The following is a 21,125-nucleotide window of genomic DNA, read 5'->3' as shown; positions in this document are numbered from 1 at the left end:
AAGTGATTTTGAGTCAGAAATGATGTAATCTATAAAAATTCCTATCTGCACACTTAAAAAACTTGAAAATAGAACTTCCCAAGTTAGTTAAAAAAATTCAAGTTTCTGTGGGTTTAGAACTTACTTAAAATATAAAAATTTAACACGTTTCCTATTAGTTTTTAAGAATTCGTTGTATCAGTAAGTTGAATTGAACATCTGCATTACTAGTAGTGGAGATTAAAAAATTGTGTCATAATTTACTAAGCACAACTAGCAAAATTCTCCCAGTTAGCCTTATCTCAGTGAGGTATTCTTTTCAACCTTTAAAAATGCCACCTAAATGAACCAAGTTTAAAATCACATGTATGAATCTGTCAAAAAAATAACACAGCATATCCAATTATATCATTAATGTTTTTAGTGTGACCAAAAAGAGTTCTGGCTGCTGATAAAATCCATTTTTAAGTGTTTTCATTTACCTTATCCTCTAAAAATATTTCTGGGTATTTAACAATGAACTATAGTAGTATAATAAGCATATGGGCTTAATTTATAAACACAACTTTAACAGCAAAAAACCACCTGGAGTCCACTGATTTCTACTTCTAGTGGCAGGTTTGTAAGTTAAACTATGCTTTCAAAACTACAGATTAAGGGGAAAATAAAACTGACAATTCTCAAGTAAACTAGAAAATTATTTCTCCACACAGAGAAAGTTTTGAAGATCAACAGGTAAGTACTAGTTATATCTGCATTTCACAAACATCTGTAATTTTTGGCTTTAAATGCAGAATCCATAATCACTCTCATTTCGAACAGAATAAATGATACTCAAGTACTTGTGAGTCTTCCTCCAAGACTCCACTTAAAAAAAGATATATGTACTCATTTTCTTCAATAACGTAATGATAAACGTATTTGCACACATACCTATCAAATTCCTGGCCAGCTCTGCGGCAATATCACAAATTTTTTTCCTCATGCTAGACTGTGTTTCCATTTGAATAATCATTAGTAGCTCACTCTTGATGGCACTCTGAACATCAGTGGGAAGAGTTGGATAGACTTCATCAAATGCAGAGGACAAAAGACGTCTTAGGAGAACGGCAGCCATTTGTCTAGCCTATAAATAGATAACACTGTTAATAACTTGGTGTCTTACTGGAGAAAAAATTTCCAACAAGCTACATTCACTCTGCCATTGATGTACTTTACTATTCTAGTTTTACAATTCATTTCAAAAGCATTTTGTTAGAGTTTTAAAAAAAATAATAGGTAAAATACATAAAACTCTTTCTAATCACATTAGTCTACTGTACAGAAAATGCCACACAAAAGCTATTTGTTTATAGCTGAGGAAAAGCCTTGAACGTATTAGATCTTGAATAGGAACACATATCTTAGCAATGATAAACCTGTCTTTCATTCCTATTTTAAATATATTCTTTGGAGAAAAACAAATCTTAATATAAATCGCAAACCCTATAAAATGCTCTTTTCTTACTTCCCTATCTGGCTCTCATTCTAGTGTATAAAGTACCTTTCCTACTTAATCTTATGCTCCCAGCCTGGCCAATCTTACTGTATCATCGCCCTTTCATTAGCCTCTTAGATAAAGAGCTACCAAATCCATTTATCTGGGGCTTCCCTGGTGGCGCAGTGGTTAAGAATCCTCCTGCCAATGCAGGGGACACGTGTTCGAGCCCTGGTCCAGGAAGATCCCACATGCCGCGGAGCAACTAAGCCCGTGCGCCACAACTACTGAGCCTGTGCTCTATCTAGAGCCTGCGAGCCGCAACTACTGAAGTCCGTGCACCTAAAGCCTGTGCTCCACAACAAGAGAAGCCACCGCAATAAGCCCATGGACCACAACGAAGAGTAGCTCCCGCTCGTCACAACTAGAGAAAGCCCGTGCACAGCCACAAAGACCCAAAGCAGCCAAAAATAAAAATTAATTAATTAAAAAAGCCATTTATCGGGGCTTCCCTGGTGGCGCAGTCGTTGCGCGTCCGCCTGCCGATGCAGGGGAACCGGGTTCGCGCCCCGGTCTGGGAGGATCCCACATGCCGCAGAGCGGCTGGGCCCGTGAGCCATGGCCGCTGAGCCTGCGCGTCCGGAGCCTGTGCTCCGCAAAGGGAGAGGCCACAACAGTGAGAGGCCCCGCGTACCGCAAAAAAATAAGTACTATAGGATGTTATCAATGTGTTTGTGTTTTAACAAGATTTTAAAATATAGATTTTTGTGATCTTTGTGATAAAAATGAACCACCACAAAAATCTACTGTACCAGTTAAGAGACTCACTGGTTTTACTGTCACAAAGAACTTGAGAGTTATGGAAAATACAGATGAGTTATGCATTTTTTTTTTTAAATTTCCCCCCCATTTGCTGAACTTCTCTGAAGTGAGTAGTGTGCTGACAAAAAAAATTTATGGAGAGAACACTTTGAAACATTCTGGAAATGCTTCCATTATTAAGTGATTTTGAGTCAGAAATGATGTAATCTATAAAAATTCCTATCTGCACACTTAAAAAACTTGAAAATAGAACTTCCCAAGTTAGTTAAAAAAATTCAAGTTTCTGTGGGTTTAGAACTTACTTAAAATATAAAAATTTAACACGTTTCCTATTAGTTTTTAAGAATTCGTTGTATCAGTAAGTTGAATTGAACATCTGCATTACTAGTAGTGGAGATTAAAAAATTGTGTCATAATTTACTAAGCACAACTAGCAAAATTCTCCCAGTTAGCCTTATCTCAGTGAGGTATTCTTTTCAACCTTTAAAAATGCCACCTAAATGAACCAAGTTTAAAATCACATGTATGAATCTGTCAAAAAAATAACACAGCATATCCAATTATATCATTAATGTTTTTAGTGTGACCAAAAAGAGTTCTGGCTGCTGATAAAATCCATTTTTAAGTGTTTTCATTTACCTTATCCTCTAAAAATATTTCTGGGTATTTAACAATGAACTATAGTAGTATAATAAGCATATGGGCTTAATTTATAAACACAACTTTAACAGCAAAAAACCACCTGGAGTCCACTGATTTCTACTTCTAGTGGCAGGTTTGTAAGTTAAACTATGCTTTCAAAACTACAGATTAAGGGGAAAATAAAACTGACAATTCTCAAGTAAACTAGAAAATTATTTCTCCACACAGAGAAAGTTTTGAAGATCAACAGGTAAGTACTAGTTATATCTGCATTTCACAAACATCTGTAATTTTTGGCTTTAAATGCAGAATCCATAATCACTCTCATTTCGAACAGAATAAATGATACTCAAGTACTTGTGAGTCTTCCTCCAAGACTCCACTTAAAAAAAGATATATGTACTCATTTTCTTCAATAACGTAATGATAAACGTATTTGCACACATACCTATCAAATTCCTGGCCAGCTCTGCGGCAATATCACAAATTTTTTTCCTCATGCTAGACTGTGTTTCCATTTGAATAATCATTAGTAGCTCACTCTTGATGGCACTCTGAACATCAGTGGGAAGAGTTGGATAGACTTCATCAAATGCAGAGGACAAAAGACGTCTTAGGAGAACGGCAGCCATTTGTCTAGCCTATAAATAGATAACACTGTTAATAACTTGGTGTCTTACTGGAGAAAAAATTTCCAACAAGCTACATTCACTCTGCCATTGATGTACTTTACTATTCTAGTTTTACAATTCATTTCAAAAGCATTTTGTTAGAGTTTTAAAAAAAATAATAGGTAAAATACATAAAACTCTTTCTAATCACATTAGTCTACTGTACAGAAAATGCCACACAAAAGCTATTTGTTTATAGCTGAGGAAAAGCCTTGAACGTATTAGATCTTGAATAGGAACACATATCTTAGCAATGATAAACCTGTCTTTCATTCCTATTTTAAATATATTCTTTGGAGAAAAACAAATCTTAATATAAATCGCAAACCCTATAAAATGCTCTTTTCTTACTTCCCTATCTGGCTCTCATTCTAGTGTATAAAGTACCTTTCCTACTTAATCTTATGCTCCCAGCCTGGCCAATCTTACTGTATCATCGCCCTTTCATTAGCCTCTTAGATAAAGAGCTACCAAATCCATTTATCTGGGGCTTCCCTGGTGGCGCAGTGGTTAAGAATCCTCCTGCCAATGCAGGGGACACGTGTTCGAGCCCTGGTCCAGGAAGATCCCACATGCCGCGGAGCAACTAAGCCCGTGCGCCACAACTACTGAGCCTGTGCTCTATCTAGAGCCTGCGAGCCGCAACTACTGAAGTCCGTGCACCTAAAGCCTGTGCTCCACAACAAGAGAAGCCACCGCAATAAGCCCATGGACCACAACGAAGAGTAGCTCCCGCTCGTCACAACTAGAGAAAGCCCGTGCACAGCCACAAAGACCCAAAGCAGCCAAAAATAAAAATTAATTAATTAAAAAAGCCATTTATCGGGGCTTCCCTGGTGGCGCAGTCGTTGCGCGTCCGCCTGCCGATGCAGGGGAACCGGGTTCGCGCCCCGGTCTGGGAGGATCCCACATGCCGCAGAGCGGCTGGGCCCGTGAGCCCCGCGTACCGCAAAAAAAAAAAAAAAAAAAAAAAAAAAAAAAAAAAGCCATTTATCTTTATACTTCATTCATGCAAACAAATATCACAAGTTCCCCATATCTAAAAAACCCTAATCTCAACGTGTATATTCTTATCCCATTTTCAAAATTGTAAAATGTATTTAAATTTGGCACTTTCTGTATAATATTTATTCAGAGTATCAAAAGAAAAGCTGAGACAAATGCCATTCTAAAGTCTTATCATAAGAAGTCAAGAAGCCATTGAAAATATTAAACCTGATTTTTCATGTTCTTTTTTCCGGACTGCAGGTACTCATTATCACTACAATTACTTTGAGACTGTGACCAACAACAACAAAAAGAACCAAACCATGCAAATAAAATTTGCCATTTTTTTCCCTCCATTTACTACTCACTGAGAAATCTTATCTGAATCACTTCTGGCCGATAGCAAACTTTTTAAAAATGTTAATTTATGCTCTAGAAAGGATTCAGAGAGGTTAAACAGTGGTTAAAATTGGTGCAATTCTTCTCACACATACACTGAATCATGAAGATGCTGAGGCTAGTCCATAATCATCTAATTCCTAAGTCAAAGCAGGATCTAAATAGGGTTCAAAATAGGCTTTTAGAAATAAAATTCAATAATTTTCACATTATTCTTGGCTTTAAAACTTGTTTTGCAGCTAACCTGCATCAATCTTCAAGAATTAAAATAGCCACAACTCTTTCAGAGATTTAAGTTACTTCTATGTTTGTCCTCATATTTGACATTTATTTTGAATTAAAGAAAAACAGGGCTTCCCTGGTGGCGCAGTGGTTGAGAGTCCGCCTGCCGATGCAGGGGACATGGGTTCGTGCCCCGGTCCGGGAAGATCCCACATGCCGCGGAGCGGCTGGGCCCGTTTTGGGGGTTTTTTTTTGCGGTACGCGGGCCTCTCACTGCCGTGGCCTCTCCCGTTGCGGAGCACAGGCTCCGGACGTGCAGGCCCAGTGGCCATGGCTCACGGGCCCAGGCGGCTCCGCGGCATGTGGGATCCTCCCGGACCGGGGCACGAACCTGTGTCCCCTGCATCGGCAAGCGAACTCTCAACCACTGCGTCACCAGGGAAGCCCTGAAGAAGTGCCTTTTGTCACCTGTTTTAAAAAAAACTAGGGCACTTTATTATAGTGTTTTCTAAGTGTTATCAGAAAACACTAAATTGCCAGTTTAAACTGACTGACTAGAAGAAGGCAGGTGTAACATTATACAAAAGATTTAGTGTGACTTCATTTCCATCATGTGTTAATATAAGCATTTTACATGTAGTGTGACTGTTAGCAATGAAGTCTCACTTCACAAATTCTAATGAAATGTTTCGTAGGTGGAGTAAGTTTTCTACACTTGGGTATTTTGATGCCTTTTCCATAAGAGAGGGTATTCAATTAACATTAACTATATACAAGGATATTATTTTGAGACAAAGTTAGCAGCTAAATGCAGAGAAGCAGTAACAAACTATAAATTTGAATTTAGTACAGTAATTTGCTGAAAACCATGATTTTTAAAGGATTCTAACAAAGTGTGTCTTTGTCCTTACACATCTGTAGCACGTATTCTTCACCACCCAGAAATAGCTATAAGCATAAAGTTTTAAAGACAAAAAGTATTTTTTAATTTGGCAACACATTAAAACACTGAATGAATTCAATTTCCTCCTCTAGAATGAACTGTTCCAAGGAAGAAAAATTTTTATAGCTACCAAAAAAATAACTTACATTTCATAATTTTTATGTAATCATCTTACATGGAAAAAAAGAAATTCTCATTTTTAATACAGAGTATTTCAAAAAAATTGTAACTCCAAAGTGGCTTTTAGCAAAGAATGAAGTTCAGAGTTCTGGTAATGTCTATGCAGTAAACAACAGTTCTCATTACCCACTCTGACGACTATCTAATACCCGACTGTTTGTGAGAAAGTCACATTCAAAGAATTAAAGTAGTACCTCCTCAGCAGCTGTTGTATTTCTGATGGCTTGTAAAAGGAATGTGATCTTGGACTGGCCTGGGATATTCTCATAGGTTTCCTTCATGAAAAAGAATAACAGTAAAGGTTAGAATATCATGTTAGAAAATTTCCTGAGTACACCATTAGTAGAACTGCAAGGAAGAGCAGGAAAGATCCATGCATGAGGAGTCAAACAACCTAGGTATGGTGTGAAAGTTTTCTCCTGTGAAAGAGAACATACTTCAGACAAGTCAGGAAAGAGGATGTTGAAGAAGTTACTTATCAAGTTCCTTTCCACCTTTGTCTCGTAACTAGATTTTTCTAATGTATGTGCACATTTTCTTAACTTAGGCTCCTCTGTGATTAATAAAACTCAAGGCCTAAGAGAACCAAAAACCTGACCAGCGTTGAGCTACCATGCTGTGAAGTGCTCACTCAATATCCCCTTACATCATGGAAAACTGCTTATCTTGTCAACATTTTTTAGACCAAATGATGTAGAATTGGTTCAAGTTACTACTTAACAACCACCAGAGAAATACCCTCAGATGAAGCAAGTCAGAGAAAGGGCAAATATTCAACTTCTTTATGCTACATTTTCTTTCAAGCAAGGATTATACCGAAACCATATTATATACATAAACAAATGAATATGGTCAGGAGAAAGTTGGCCAGGAAACTTAATATCATTTCAATAAATCTAGACATCTAGGTTTTGTGACTCAGGACACTTCTTTCCTTCTCCATTAATAATGTAAAATAAGAGCAAATTGTTTAACAGTTAAAAAAAAATTGACGCCAATTAAAAGGTAGAGTGGATCAAAAAATAAGACCTAAGTATATGATGTCTACAAAAGTAAACTGAAGTGTAGATTCATGTGCATGTATACAATTTCTAATGCCAGTCTTTTAAGGTGGAAAAGTAATCATTATTTTACGTACACTTGGAATTGTTTTCCAGGAAGCCTCTTAGTAAATATTCTATTCTCATCTATCCACTTGAAGGTTAATAATGTAGATAACATGTTCATTTCTCAGCAGTCTAAATTCAAAGAGCTTGTCTGCTCTGCTACTATCCTCTATAATCTACCTAGTTTCTCTCTAGACAGAAGTGATGAGGATAAGGAAGGGAAAATTGTGCTTCTCTGAATCCATACCCCCATTTATCTAGTGCTCTGTGGTATCCCTGGGATATTGACAGATAAGGAAATAAAGGCTCAGAAGTTAAATGACTTGCTCAAGGTCACAGACAATAAATAGTAGAAAGAATTCTGTTCTTCTGAGGCCAGCTGTACCCAAAATCTCCCTGACACTGAATGCTCTCTCTGGGTTTCACCTCTGAGGCCTGACTCTACTAAACAACGAGTTCTATTTATGCAGTGCTATACAGTTTTCAAACTTCTCAAACATATCTGAATCTGAGGAAGAACACATTTTGGGGAAAGGACAATTCAAGATCTTCTGATGACCTCAAGTTCCCCTCTAGCACATAAGCACACAGGAACATAATAGTGCTGAAAACTGTGACAAAAAGTTTTCACAGCTGAGAAGATGGTCTGAATTTACTTAACCAGAAATGATAATTTATGTAAAGATACCTACAAGATGATTACAAAAATGGATGTACCTTGAGATTTTTCACTTAATCTTTATCAAAGCAACTCAAAAACCAGCAGTTTTTTTCATTTAAACAACGTCTCTTACAGTATAATAAAAATATCTTTTTATTCCTTGTACTAGCTTAGCCCTTAATGCCCTGTAGATGCTATGTATGTTTAACACTTAAATTTCCAGTAGTCTAAATCAAGTTTTGGGGATAAAAAATTCTTCACTAAGATACCAGTCTAGACAACTTGTTATAAACAGTAAGTCAAATAGTAAACTCTATTTCACAACAAATTAAAAGTCAATGGAAGGAGAGTTTAGTATGACATCTGACTCCTGAGAGAGGGTGCTCCCCATTTGACATGTTCCAGCATGGCAATCCAGATCTAGTATTACATTTACACCACGATACTAGTCAAGGATAAAGTCTGGCAAAAAGAACACAGCCATGAAGTCAAAAGAACAACTTTCTCTTAGCCTAAATAGACTGAGTTCCACAAAGACAGAGATGGTATCTCTTCCTCATGGTATTCCCAGCACCTGGCACATTAGAGTACAGCAAATGCAAAGAATTTTTCTAAGAATATTCCTAGCCCAGGCAGGTTCAATGAACGTTACCAGGGTTACTGCAAATAAAAGTTCATTCCGTTTGATACCACCATACACAATCACACAATGGAAGGCAGAGTTCACCCCCCAGCCCCAGAAAGGAAAAATGCTAAAGTGCACTCATCTCACTCATTCCATAAATATTTATGGCCAGATGGGACAAACAACTTTTACCTTGTAAACACCCTGGTTCCTCAAAAATCAGGTAAAATTTTCAATACATTGACCTCTTTCAATTCAAATTCATTAATGAAGTGTTGTACTACAATCAATGAGGAACAAGTCAATGGAAAAAACTGGGAATATAAAATCCATGCATATGATTAGTGATTACTCAAGCTTATGTCATATAAAAATGTCTAGTCATGAATGCCATGGACATTCAACTCTGGAATACCTGTCAATTATTTATTCAACGCATTCATGTTAATTATTAAATTTTTGAGACTTACAGGCATTTAAATCATTTCTTCAAATACCAGAAACAATTTTTTGTAAAGTTAAAGAGAAAAATCCTTTAAGATTTAATAGGAATAAAATATAAAGCCTACCAAGTGGTTTATACAATGGAAAAAGGTTTATAAGTTTTTAAAGTTTTGAAGCCATTCAATGATTTCAACAATATATAACAATAAGTCTTTTACTGTACTTGACTTCATATATGAATATAAAACAAGTCACCTTAGTCAACAGTTTGGTATTTATGTGTCAACTAAGTATTTTTATTTTGACTGAGTAAATTACAAAGATATTTACTGAGCCCTTGCCAATTCTCTACTTCAAAAAAAAATTCTGTATTTGCTATATCAGACTGTAATACTCAATTTTATTTAGCTTGATCACTTATAAAGGGCTCATTTCGTACGGCGAAAAAGGGAGAAATGTGGTATTAAGGTATCGTTATATGCGGCCATTTCTTTTTCAAATATTTTGCTTTCCTAAGAAGCTCTATTTACAGACCAGTTTAGTACTATATTACATGGTGCTAGGGAGCTTCCCCTCAAACATTTACCTTTTTTCTGTCAAATTAAGAAAATTCTATATTATAGTACTTAGTTTACATATTAATACAGCCCCAGGATATACAATGAAAGTAAAAATATAGTATCTGAATTTTTTCACTCAGAATAAAAAGACTAAGAGAATAACAGTACTTATTTTCAATTGTTCTTTATGAGAAAATGTGCTGAATGCTCCTAACCATCCCCAAATTGATGGCAGTGATAAAAGATTTACAACAGGCACCAACCGGAATTCAAGCTAAACCAGACATTGGTATTTAGTTCAATAGAAGAGAGATTCCCCACTAGGCTTGACAATAGAGACTTAAGCAACTGGAGGGAAGGGGGAGAATTAAACTAGCTTACTAATTACAATGTTGTTCTGCTTTGTAACACATGGAAATTTCTATTATGGGTTGGGATTAAGAACTTATTTTGGTGAAAAATTACCTCTAGAGTTAGCAGAAAGCATTAAAATGTTTTTATAGGCTCATCACATCCCTCTGACAGCAGTGCAAACTGATGCAACTAAAAATGCACAACACTTCTAAGGACAAATACAACTTTTAAATATTCTACAAATAAACCCGTTAAAGTCTGAAAAGATAATATACATGTACTCCAATGCACAGCACTATTTTTACCAGCAGGACAATGGAAATCTCAACATCCATTCATAGATGGTTGGTTGAGCATCCACTGCTGCTTTAAAAAAACACCCTCTTATGTGGCAATGTGAAATATACTGCGTGAAAATTCCAAGTCTGCACAACAGGATGTGTACTATAAGCCCATTCATGTAAAAAAAAAATCAACGTATACATATACGCCTATAAGGATATTTGTAAGGAAGAGTAAGAGTCACAAGACACTTAAAAGTGGTTACCTTTGGGGAATGGCATAAAAAAACTATTTGCAGGGAACTCCCCGGCAGTCCAGTGGTTAGTACTCAGCACTTTCACTGCCATGGCCGGGGTTCAATCCCTGGCTGGGGAACTAAGATCTCACAAGCCGCGCTGCGCAGCCAAAAAAAACCACCAAACTATTTGCAGTTTGAATTTTTACCCTGAATGTGTATAAGAAATGAATTGAAAGTCATTAGGATAAAGTTAATAGTTGTTTAAAGTGCTTTTCATTCAGAACTGAACTTCCAGTGTATTTACTTCACGGATCATAAAACCACTAAGCATAAGCAGCAGACCCTCCATCTATTTAAAGTAAGAATGATGTTGTGATTTTAAAAACAACTATAAAAACTCGTGAATCTAGAAGAGGATTTATCCCCCAATTTCATTACCTATGTACCAAATAAATTTTTGCTCCTTAAGAATATCTGGCTGAACATCCTTCACTGACTCTTGAAAAAAATCTTCAATCACGTGGTTGCAAAGAACTCCATATATAATCAACTTTGAGGATAGGGTCTGATAATGCACTTCACAGCAACTGGAAAATTTCCGCCCTTCCCTTGAAATGTCTCAAATCGCATCTCAGGGCTTAGTATAACAACAGTCTTCTACAGAACCAAGTGTGCCTTACAGCTACCTGGTAAATGAACTTGCAGAGACATCTGAAATACTGTCTCTTGAAACTTTATCCACAGCTCCACATTTTGGAGGTCAGGAGCCAGAGGTTGTTAAAAAAAAAAAGAGATTCAGGCTAGATTTAGTGAAATTAAAGGCTTAAGTATATGGCATTGGCCCAGTTAGACAACGGAAGTCCCAGAACATCCCATTTATGAGACCACAAATCTCTAGAGATCAAAGAAAATGTATCCGAAGGATGGGCAAAGTAACGGTGCAAGCTGCTTAGAAAGAAATCCTAAAGGCAACTTCACAAAACTGGGGGCGGAGGGGGGAGGGAAATCTGGCTTCTGATGTTAGGAACCAGAACGAGAAAGAGGACTTAATGTAAACAGGTGGAAAGAAGGCGAGAAGGCAAGGCACATTTCATAGGAAGGGATGGGGAAGCGAGGGGCAGACGGTGTGTGAAGAGTGAGGGGCAGGAGAGAAGCAGGGGTGACGGGTCAGGAGGCAGCCAGGGTTTGGGGGACCACAGCGCTGGGCAGGGTGGGACCGCAGCTAGAAGGCCGGGGGAGGCGCCCAGAGGGAGAAAGCGGGAAAGGGGCGAGGGGAGCCCCGGGGCCCGCCCCACACCCCACCCCGCCGCCCGGCTTCCCCATCTGGGCGGGGGCAGCGTGTCAGCAGCGGCCGCACGTGTGTGCGAGCGGCGACGGGGAGGTAACTGGCGCCGCGGCGGCAAGGGCCGGAAGGGCCCGGGGGGCACCGCCGGGAGTCGAGGGCCGACTCACACGTGGGCTGCGCGGCCGCCGCCCGCCCGGCCCGGCCTGCGCCGCCGCGGCTGAGCGGCCAAGGCCCAGCGGGAGGCGTCGCGGGAAGGGTCGGCGCGCCGGCCGGGGCGCGGAGTCGGGGGCGGGGGGGCGAGCTCGGTTACCTCTGCCTGTTTCCGGACCACATTGTCGGGGCTGAGCAGGTTTCCAAGGAGCAGGTAGAACTGTTGCTGCTCCGCCGCGGCGGCCGCCATTGCGCTAGGCGTGAGAGAGAGAAGGAGGGAGGGGAGACAGGAGCCGTGAGGCACGCTGGCGGGCCGGCGTGAGGGGCGGGGGCGGGCCCAGCGCGGGGACCGGCACCAGCAGCGACGCGGGGCTGGGGGGCCGGGCGGGAAAGGGCGGGGCAAAGGGGAAAGGGGAGGACAGGGCGGGGCCTCGCGACCCCTCACCCCGCCGAGGCCGCCGGGGCCGGCGCCCCATTGGCCCTGGGTGCGGGGGGCGGGGCCGAGACCGTCTGCTCGGGGGCCGAGCCGATTGGCCACGCACCCTGCAGTGCCGTCACTGGCGGGGCGCGGCGGACCGCCCGGCTTGGCGCGGGCGGTGGCGGGGCGGGGACGTGGTGGCTCCTGTGGCCGCGGCTTGCGTCGCGGGGAAAGCGGGAGGAGCCGGCTGGCGGGCCTGGCGGCGGCGAGGGGCGTGAGGCCCAGCTGGGGAGGAGGGGCCAGCTCCAGAGCGCGGGAGATTTCGGCGCCGCGGGCTGGCAGGTCTCCTCCCCTGCTGCCCGGCAGCCCCTCCCCTGCTGCCCGGCAGCCCCTCCGTGCGACCCGAGGAGCGCCCCCAGCCCCAGTCCCCTGGAGCCCTAGACCCCCCACCGCAGAGGGAGGGAGAGTGGATTTCAAAATCCACTTCCTACTTTAATTCCACCCCCAGCTCCAGAGATCTCTCCATCAGTCAGACCCTCCGACCTCCCCAAGGGCTATGCCTCAGGCCGCCTCTTCCTCCCACCAGGCTCACCAGTGACTCACGCCCTGGCCTTGCCCGGAAGAGGGGTTACTCAGGCCCAAGCCCCCCCGCCAGGCCTACCCACTCCCAGCCCACTGTCGTCCTCAGTGGCCACGTAGCACACTTGCCTCCCCCTCTTCCCACCCCAGGATCCTAGACTATTCCTTTGAATTCCTGTTTTGGGGTCCCATTCTTTCAATGATTGAGGAAAGTTAAGACACCCCCCCCTTCCCTAAAGAAACACTGGCTTGTAGGGTTGATTTCTCAATAAGTGTTTGATTCACACCCATCCTTAGGGGCTCAGAGACCTCGTTTCAACTGAAGTAGACTAATGCATAGATAATACCCCAATCTGCCTTTTTGGAGCTGCCAAAGGCTGAGAGAGCAGTAGTGTTCAAATTAAAGGGCACTTCTGTTGAGCCCCTACTACGTCCAATGCATTGGGTTAAGGTTGACGGTGGAGAAAATAACACAATTCATTTCCGCCTCAAAAAGACAGTTTCTAGTGAGACGCTTCCGCACTGAGTGCGATAGAGACTACTACACTTCTGGCCGCTCATAGTATTTAACTTAGGGAATTTAATTTCCTGTTGACTATTCTGTTGAGGTTCTGGTCTTTGAAGGTCCACTTAAAACGTTTGCTTTTGAATGAATGATAAACCTTGCCTGTACGTTAGAATCCAGGCCACTGTGTCCAGAATCCCTGGGCTGAGGCTTGGGATCCACGTGAAATTGTGATTGCCAGCCAAGATATTGTAAAGGATTCTAACTGATTCGTGGAGAAAACTCCCTTAGAAAGTTTTATCTGTGACAGTGATAGGGTTCTCTTTAAGAGGTCTGCCGACCTAGCTTTGTAGATTTGATGTTTCTTAGATGTGACAATTTGTCATTCTTATAATACATTTCTTCAAAGACAGACCATTATGTACATTAATTTAGGGTAGATTTTGGTTTTTTTGTTTGTTTTGTTTTTCTGCAGTGGGCATGTCTAGAGTTTGAGGAGGCTTAATTACCTCACCCAAGGTTGTTAAGATTTGGGGGATTACATACTAAAACAACCATTTTTAGTGACTAGTTACCAGTGAAGTAAGATGAGTTGCCTACAGGCTTGCTCAGAGGATGGCCTGATCTAACACCTGTTGTAATATGTGTTTTTATAGGCAATGACTGTGTAGATTACATATATTTGTTAAATAATTCTTAATAGAAATTCTGACATAGTTCTACAGATTTGTCTAAATAGGAAGCTTGTTTTTTGATGAGGCAAAACATAAAATTATTTCAGGCTAGAGACAAAACAAGTTAGTATTAGTGGTGACATCAACTGCTAGAATATGCAGTGACAGCCCATCCTTATTTTAATATTGTAAGCATCTAATCAAAAGGGAAGGAGGAGATTTTTAAGGGTAATGAATAAAGAGATTCCCTAATGGGAGAAATTCCTATAAACTTGGGGTGGAAAACAGACATCCTGACAATTGAGACCAGTTTTGGTGTCCAGAAAACCTATTAGGTGGGAACTGTCCTTTCAGCAGCAGGCCAGCCTGCCATTTTTGGAGAGTCTGTAATGCTCAGCCTTCTCGGAATTTATTGCACTTGAAACCAATTTCCCATGGAGAGAGTCCTGTTTGTTTTATGAGTGTTCTCTTCCCAAAAGAAAATAGCTCAGATATTGGATAAAGCAGCTCACAAAAATAGAAATTTATTTCCAAAGCAGATTAGATGGTATAAGGTAAAGAACCTTGAACTTGGGTTGAATGGATTTGGGTCTTTAGTCTCTTACTAGTTACGTGAACTTGAGCGGGCACTTAATGTCTTTAAAGCTCAATTTCTCATCTATAAGATGGAATAATAATGGTTGTTAAGGTATGATATTACTAATCACAAAAGTTCTAACATCAAATTATAATTGGAAATGAAATGGAGGGGCAGAAAACTTTTTAAGTTTGCTCACTCTCGATTAGCTGCCTTTGCTTTGGGCTGATTAACTGGGAAAACAGCCAGCTCTTGATGCCTTTCTCTTTAGCTTATGAGACCTCTATTAAGTTCTGGAGGTATATTTGCTAGGTTACAACTCCCTGTAAAAACAGGGTGAGGTTGGAAAAATGGAAAACTGCAAGTTTCTCTCAACTGGGACCTGAAATCTAGGTAGTTTAGGATATTTGAAGTTTGTTACAAGGCACTGCACTGTCTGTCTGATCATGATATAATACTATAGGGGGCAAGACTCCTTAACGAGAGAGCATCAGAATCCTCTCTGGCTACTGCTCTTGGCTTTACGGGCTTCCATGTTGATGGGCATGTTCTAGAAATGGGAGGAGGCTGGAGAAATTAGGCCTATAAAACTTCTGTGAAAGCTTCTCTCAGCTGTGGTAGAATTTGGTCTTGCCTGTCATTTCTGGTTTATTGGGTGCTGAGTGTAAACAAAGTAAGATTCTCCCAAATGAACAATCTGTAATTTTTTTTAAGTTGCCCCAGCACTCCAAAGAACTACAGTTACTTGTCCTGGTAGTTGTGAGCACATGTACTTTCTGTATCACTACTTATTATGAGGGTCAGTTTACATGGTATAAATGAAAGTATTATAATCTGTAACTGTACACAGATTTAAGGTGATGGTGGTATTTACAGATATTTGTATTAATAGTTAACATGGTACAAAGAAAAAAGGTTGGCTTTGTTTCCTCATCTGTAAAATGGGAGTAAAACTTCTTCATAGGAGTGCTGTAAAAGTTAGGATAGTTTTTGCAAATGCACATAGCATGGTGTCTGCATAGTAGTTACTGGGTAATTGTCAGCTATTATTAGTTAGATGGATTTGGGTGTTAAATAACAAATAGACCTTAAATAAGTAATTACTCTTAAAGCTACATGTGATATAAATGTGTAATCACAGTTGTGTGTGTATAAAATATATATGTATATTTTCTATTAGTCTTTCAATTATGCAGAATAAAATAGTATGTGGATGGATTAAAGAATAATTAATAGACACTGGGCGGATAAAGAAGATTTCTCTTTCCAGTACTGATGTTATCAGTTGCCTAGACAAGAGCCAGCAAAAAAGATGAGAACTGTTGAAAAGTTGTTTACTGAAAATAAAAAAGCTGAACAGTTCACATTTCTTCAGCTGCTTTTTATCAAAACGTTCAAACCCCTCTCTGGAGCATTGAGTTTCAGTCAGAGCATGCCAGCCAGGGGCCAGTGAAACCTTATTCCCAAGGGCACTGCACACAATAGGCCCTCAGCAAATTGCTGAATGGAACACAGGCAGGGGAAATTTGGCCTCGGTTTCTTTTGCTCTCTCTCTCACAGCTTTGCATATGAAATTCACCGCCTGTCTGCAGGTGGTTGGATTTATTTTAGGGAGGCAGTAGAATTTGGAGGCCAGGCGCACAGGCTCCAGAGCCAGCCAGCATGAGAGTTCAAATAATGGCTTCACAACTTACATGCTGCTTGATCTTGCCCAAGTTAATTAACTTTTCTTAGCCCCAGTTTCACCTTCTATGAAACAGAGATAACAGGAGTACCTTTCACCATGTTTTAAAATACCTGGCATAGTGCCTGGCATAGAGCAAATGCTTAATAAATGTTAGCTGTCATTACTAATGCAGATTGGAACCTCCAAAATTTGTAAATTTAATGCTGATTGCACATCTACCTGTTTATTACGTTTTTATACTCGTATTATATAAGCAATGCATAATAATTGCGGTTAAGAAAAAATTTTTAGGTTTGACTTGATCATCATAGAGGATTTCAAGGCCATTTTCAGCTTTAAATACTGCAGTTGCACTGTCCAGTGTGGTAGCCACTAGCCATTATGGCTATTGATCATTTGAAATGTGGCTAGTTTGCATTAAGGTGTGCTTTAAGTGTAAATTTCAAAGACAGTAGGAAATTAAGAATAATAATTTTAGATTGGTCACATGTAGAAATGATATTATATTAGGTTAAATAAAATATATTATTATATTTACTAATAAGCTATAATTATTAACTATATTAATAAATTTGGCTATTTTTTCTTTTTAATATATGGCTACTAGAAACTTTAAAATTTACATATGTGATTTGCATTTGTAGTTCACATTATATTTCTATTGGACTGTGCTTTCCTAGAGAATAAAATAACCAACTAGCTAAACATAGGTGTCCTGAATACCTTGTTCATTTAGATTTAGGAAGTGACTTGTCACCAAGTGAAAATCAGTTACCTTATAGGGCTTTCCGTTGCTTCCAGTTTTCCGAGTTGAGTCTCAGGGATTTGGAGACATGGTACAGCACTTTCTGAGCAGTGTTCCTTGCTTAGGAATTTCCTTTCCCTGCTGGCTGGACATTAAATAGATTTGTGAACCTTTAGAAGGTAAGTAAGACTCCAAATTTGATCCTGTGGAATAAATCCTTATGGGTTAAATCAAGGACTGGTTAAGAGATGGGGGAAGGAAGAATATCTTTTATTATTTTGATGTTGATTATTTTCATTTAATGTGGTAAATGGATTTTAAAACCATCATTTGCTGTATTTTAATACCTGAGATAAAAATATACTTAGCAGAACAGTTTAGTTTTTAAGTTTAATGTTTTTCCTTAGAACACAAATAGGTTGAAAATAAGAGAATGGAAAAAGATATACACGCAAACAGTATCCAAAAGAGGGCTGAAATGACTATATTAATGTCAGACAAAATAAATTTTAAGATAAAATTGTTGTCAGAGACAAAGGAGGACATTTTATTATTATAAAAGTGTCAATCAATCAGGAAGACTTAGCAATTATAAACAGATGTACCTATCAACAGAGCCCCAAAATACGTGAAGTAAAACTTGACAGAAATGAAGGGAGAAATTCAACAAAATAGTTGGAGACTTCAATTTCCACTTTCAATAATGGATAGGACCACTAGGCAGAAGATTGACAGAAAATAGAAGACCTAACATATCTATCTGTAAGACACTCCATCCAATGACAGCAGAATACACATTCTTCTCAAGTGCATAGGGAACATTCTCCAGGATAGATCTTATGTTAGACCATAAAACAAGCCTCAGTATGTTTAAAAGGATTGGAATCATATGAAATATGTTCTTCATCCACAGTAAAATGAAATTAGAATTCAAGAACAAAAGGAAATTCACAAATAAGTGGAAATTAATCATCACCCTCCTAAATAACAAATGGCTTGAAGAGGTCATAAGGGAAATTAGGAAATACTGAGATGAATGAAAATGAAAACATAAGATACCAAAACTTATGGGATGCAGTGAAAGGAGTTCCCATAGGGAAATTCAGAGTTGTAAGCATCTTCATTAAAAAGGACAGATATCAAATCAATAATCTAATCTAGTTTCTTAGAAACTAGAAAAAGGGCAAACAAAACCTAAAGCAAGCAGAAGAAATAATAAACAAGAAAAGGAAATAAATGAAGCAGGAAATAGAAAAACAATACAGAAAAAAAAAAGTTGTTTCTTTGAACACATCAAAAAAAGTTGACAAACTTTGGGCTAGAGTGACCAAGAAAAAAGAAGACTCAAATTACTAAAATCAGAAATAAAAGAGGACATCACTACCAAACTTTCAGAAAAAAAAGAATTATAAAGGAATGCTATGAACAATTGTATGCTAACAAATTAGATAACCTAGATGAAACAGGAAAATTCCTAGAAAATCACAATTTCGAAAGTGAATTCAAGAAGAAATAGAAATCTGAATAGACCTATAGCAAAGATCTGAATAGAATTAATAATTAAAAAGACTTCTCACAAAATTTCAGGACTAGATGTCCTCATTGTAAATGAATGTTCTACCAAACATTCAAAGAAGAGTTAGCACCAATCTTTCTTAAACTCCTCCAAAAATTAGGAGCAGAGTGAGCACTTATTTTATGAGGCCAGTGTTAACCTGATACTAAAACCAAAGAAAAATAGCTCAAGAAAACTACATACCAGGCTTCCCTGGTGGCGCAGGGTTAAGACTCCACCTGCCAATGCAGGGGGCACAGGTTCGAGCCCTGGTCCGGGAAGATCCCACGTGCCGCGGAGCAACTAAGCCCGTGCGCCACAACTACTGAGCCTGTGCTCCACAGCCCGCAAGCCACAACTACTGAAGCCCACACGCCACAACTACTGAAGCCCGTGTGCCGAGAGCACGTGCTCCGCAACAAGAGAAGCCACCACAATGAGAAGCCCACGCACCGCAACGAAGAGTAGCCCCCACTCGCTGCAACTAGAGAAAGCCCGCGCATAGCAACGAAGACCCAATGCAGCCAAAAACAAATAAAGTAAATAAATTAAAAAAAAAAAGAAAACTACATAGCAGTGTAAATATTGATGCAAAAATTCTCAACAAAATCATAGAAAATTGAATCCAGCAACAAATAAAAAGTATAAAAAGGATTATATATCATGACCAAGTAGAATTTATCCCAGGAATGCCAGGTTAGTATGTAAGAAAATCAATCAATGTAATATACTAATAGGATAAAGTACAGAGATCACATGATCATCTCAGTTGATGCAGAAAAAGCCTTTGACAGAATCCAACACACCTTCGTGATTAAAAAAAAATAACAACAAAACACTCAACAAAATAAGAATAGAAGGAAACTTCCTCAACCTGATAAAAGCCATCTATGAAAAACCCACAGCTAATATACTTACTGGGAACAAAATGAATGCTTTCTCCCTGAGATCAAGAATAAGACAAGAATGTCCATTCTCACCATTTCTTTTCAACATTGTACTGGAGATTCACAGATGACCTGATTTTGTATAGAAAAAAATCCTGATGAATTCACAAAAATGCTGTTAGAATAAATGAATTCAGCAAGGTTGCAGGACATAAGATCAATATACAAAAATCCATTATATTTCTATACATTAGCAATGACCAATCAAAAAAATGAAATTAAGGAAATCCCATTTATAATAGCATCAAAAAATAACACTCATGAACAAATTTAACAAAAGAAGTGTAACACTTTCATGAAAACCATAAAGTATAGCTAAAAGAAATTTATGAAGACCTAGATAAATGGAAAGACATCCCATATGCATGGATTGGAAGACTTAATATTAAGATGGCAATACTCCCCAAATTCATCTATAGATTTAAGGCAACACCTATCAAAATTTCAACTTTTTTTTTTTTCAGTAATGGACAAGCTGATCCTAAAATTCGTATGAGTTGCAAAAGACTACAAAGAACCAAAACAATCTTGAACAAAACAAAAATTGGAGGACTCACACCTTGATTTTTAAGCTTACCATAAAGCTACAATAATCAAAACGCTGTGCTACTGGCATAAGGATAGACCCATAGATTGAGAATAAATAGAGAATCTAGAAATAAACCTTCTATTTGTGGTCAGTTGATTTTTGACAAGGGTGCTGTGATGGTTAATTTTGTTTCAACCTGACTAGGCTATGGTGCCCAGTTGTTTGGTCAAACAGTAGTCTAGATGTTGCTGTGAAGGTATTGTGGATGTGAGTAACATTTACAATTAGTTGATCTAAGTAAAGCAGATTACCCTCCATAAGGTGAGTGAGTCTCATTCAACCAATGGAAGGCCTTGATAGCAAAGACTGAGGTTTACAGGGAAAGAAGCAATTCTGCTTCAAGACTGCAACATAGAAAAAGCTGCAGGCTTGCTTTGAAATTTCAGACTCCAGACTACAAAATCGACTTTTATCTGAATTTCCACTTGTTGGCCTGCCCGACGATTTCAGACATGCCAGGCCTAACAATCATAGTAGCTAATTCTTTAAAATAAATCTCTCTATAATATGTCCTAATGGTTCTTTGGAGAATGCTGATGTATACAGGTACCAAGACCATTCAGTGTGAAAGAACAGTCTTTTTAACAAAGGTTGCTGGTACAACTGGATATCCACATGCAAAAGAATGAAGCTGGACTGCTACCTTGCACCAAATACAAATCTCAAAATGAAGCACAGACCTCAATGTGGGAACTAAAACTATAACATTCTCAGAGAAAAACATAAGACCAATTCTTCATGGCCTTGGATTAAGCATCGGTTTCTTAGACATGACACTAAAATCACAAAAAGACAAAGGAAAAAAAATAAATAGGACTTTAA

At 39.2% G+C, this 21,125-nt stretch overlaps 2 protein-coding genes across 2 annotated transcripts in view; both read right to left on the bottom strand.

Moving 5' to 3' along the window:
• Positions 1–1,101, bottom strand: part of IPO5 (importin 5) — a 32,260-nt gene extending 31,159 nt beyond the window's left edge. Inside the window, exon 1 of the mRNA XM_024123141.3 lies at positions 913–1,101. Within this exon, the coding sequence (XP_023978909.1) occupies positions 913–1,096 (184 nt within the window). The 5' untranslated portion in view covers positions 1,097–1,101. The remainder of the gene's footprint in view (positions 1–912) is intronic.
• A 2,202-nt stretch (positions 1,102–3,303) lies between these two features.
• On the bottom strand, positions 3,304–12,396 carry LOC129392672 (importin-5-like). Its single transcript, XM_055089380.1, has 3 exons — positions 12,188–12,396; positions 6,517–6,597; positions 3,304–3,561 (listed from the first exon to the last, which is right to left on the bottom strand). The coding sequence occupies exons 1-3, from the start codon at positions 12,275–12,277 to the stop codon at positions 3,304–3,306; spliced, it is 429 nt and encodes a 142-aa protein (XP_054945355.1). The 5' UTR covers positions 12,278–12,396.
• Between the last annotated feature and the right edge of the window lie 8,729 nt (positions 12,397–21,125).

The sequence above is a fragment of the Physeter macrocephalus genome, chromosome 13 (assembly GCF_002837175.3).
Source record: "Physeter macrocephalus isolate SW-GA chromosome 13, ASM283717v5, whole genome shotgun sequence".
Taxonomy (NCBI): Eukaryota; Metazoa; Chordata; class Mammalia; order Artiodactyla; family Physeteridae; genus Physeter; species Physeter macrocephalus.
This window is presented reverse-complemented; position numbering and strand designations above follow the sequence as displayed.

What these genes read in the sequence shown, in the direction of transcription:
- LOC129392672 (XM_055089380.1), bottom strand. Translation starts at nt 12,277, where the DNA reads ATGGCGGCCGCCGCGGCGGAGCAGCAACAGTTCTACCTGCTCCTTGGA. An exon ending in TGGTCCGGAAACAGGCAGAG is followed by an intron (nt 6,598 to 12,187) that starts GTAACCGAGCTC and finishes TTTTTCATGAAG; the next exon opens with GAAACCTATGAGAATATCCC. An exon ending in ATACAACAGCTGCTGAGGAG is followed by an intron (nt 3,562 to 6,516) that starts GTACTACTTTAA and finishes ATCTATTTATAG; the next exon opens with GCTAGACAAATGGCTGCCGT.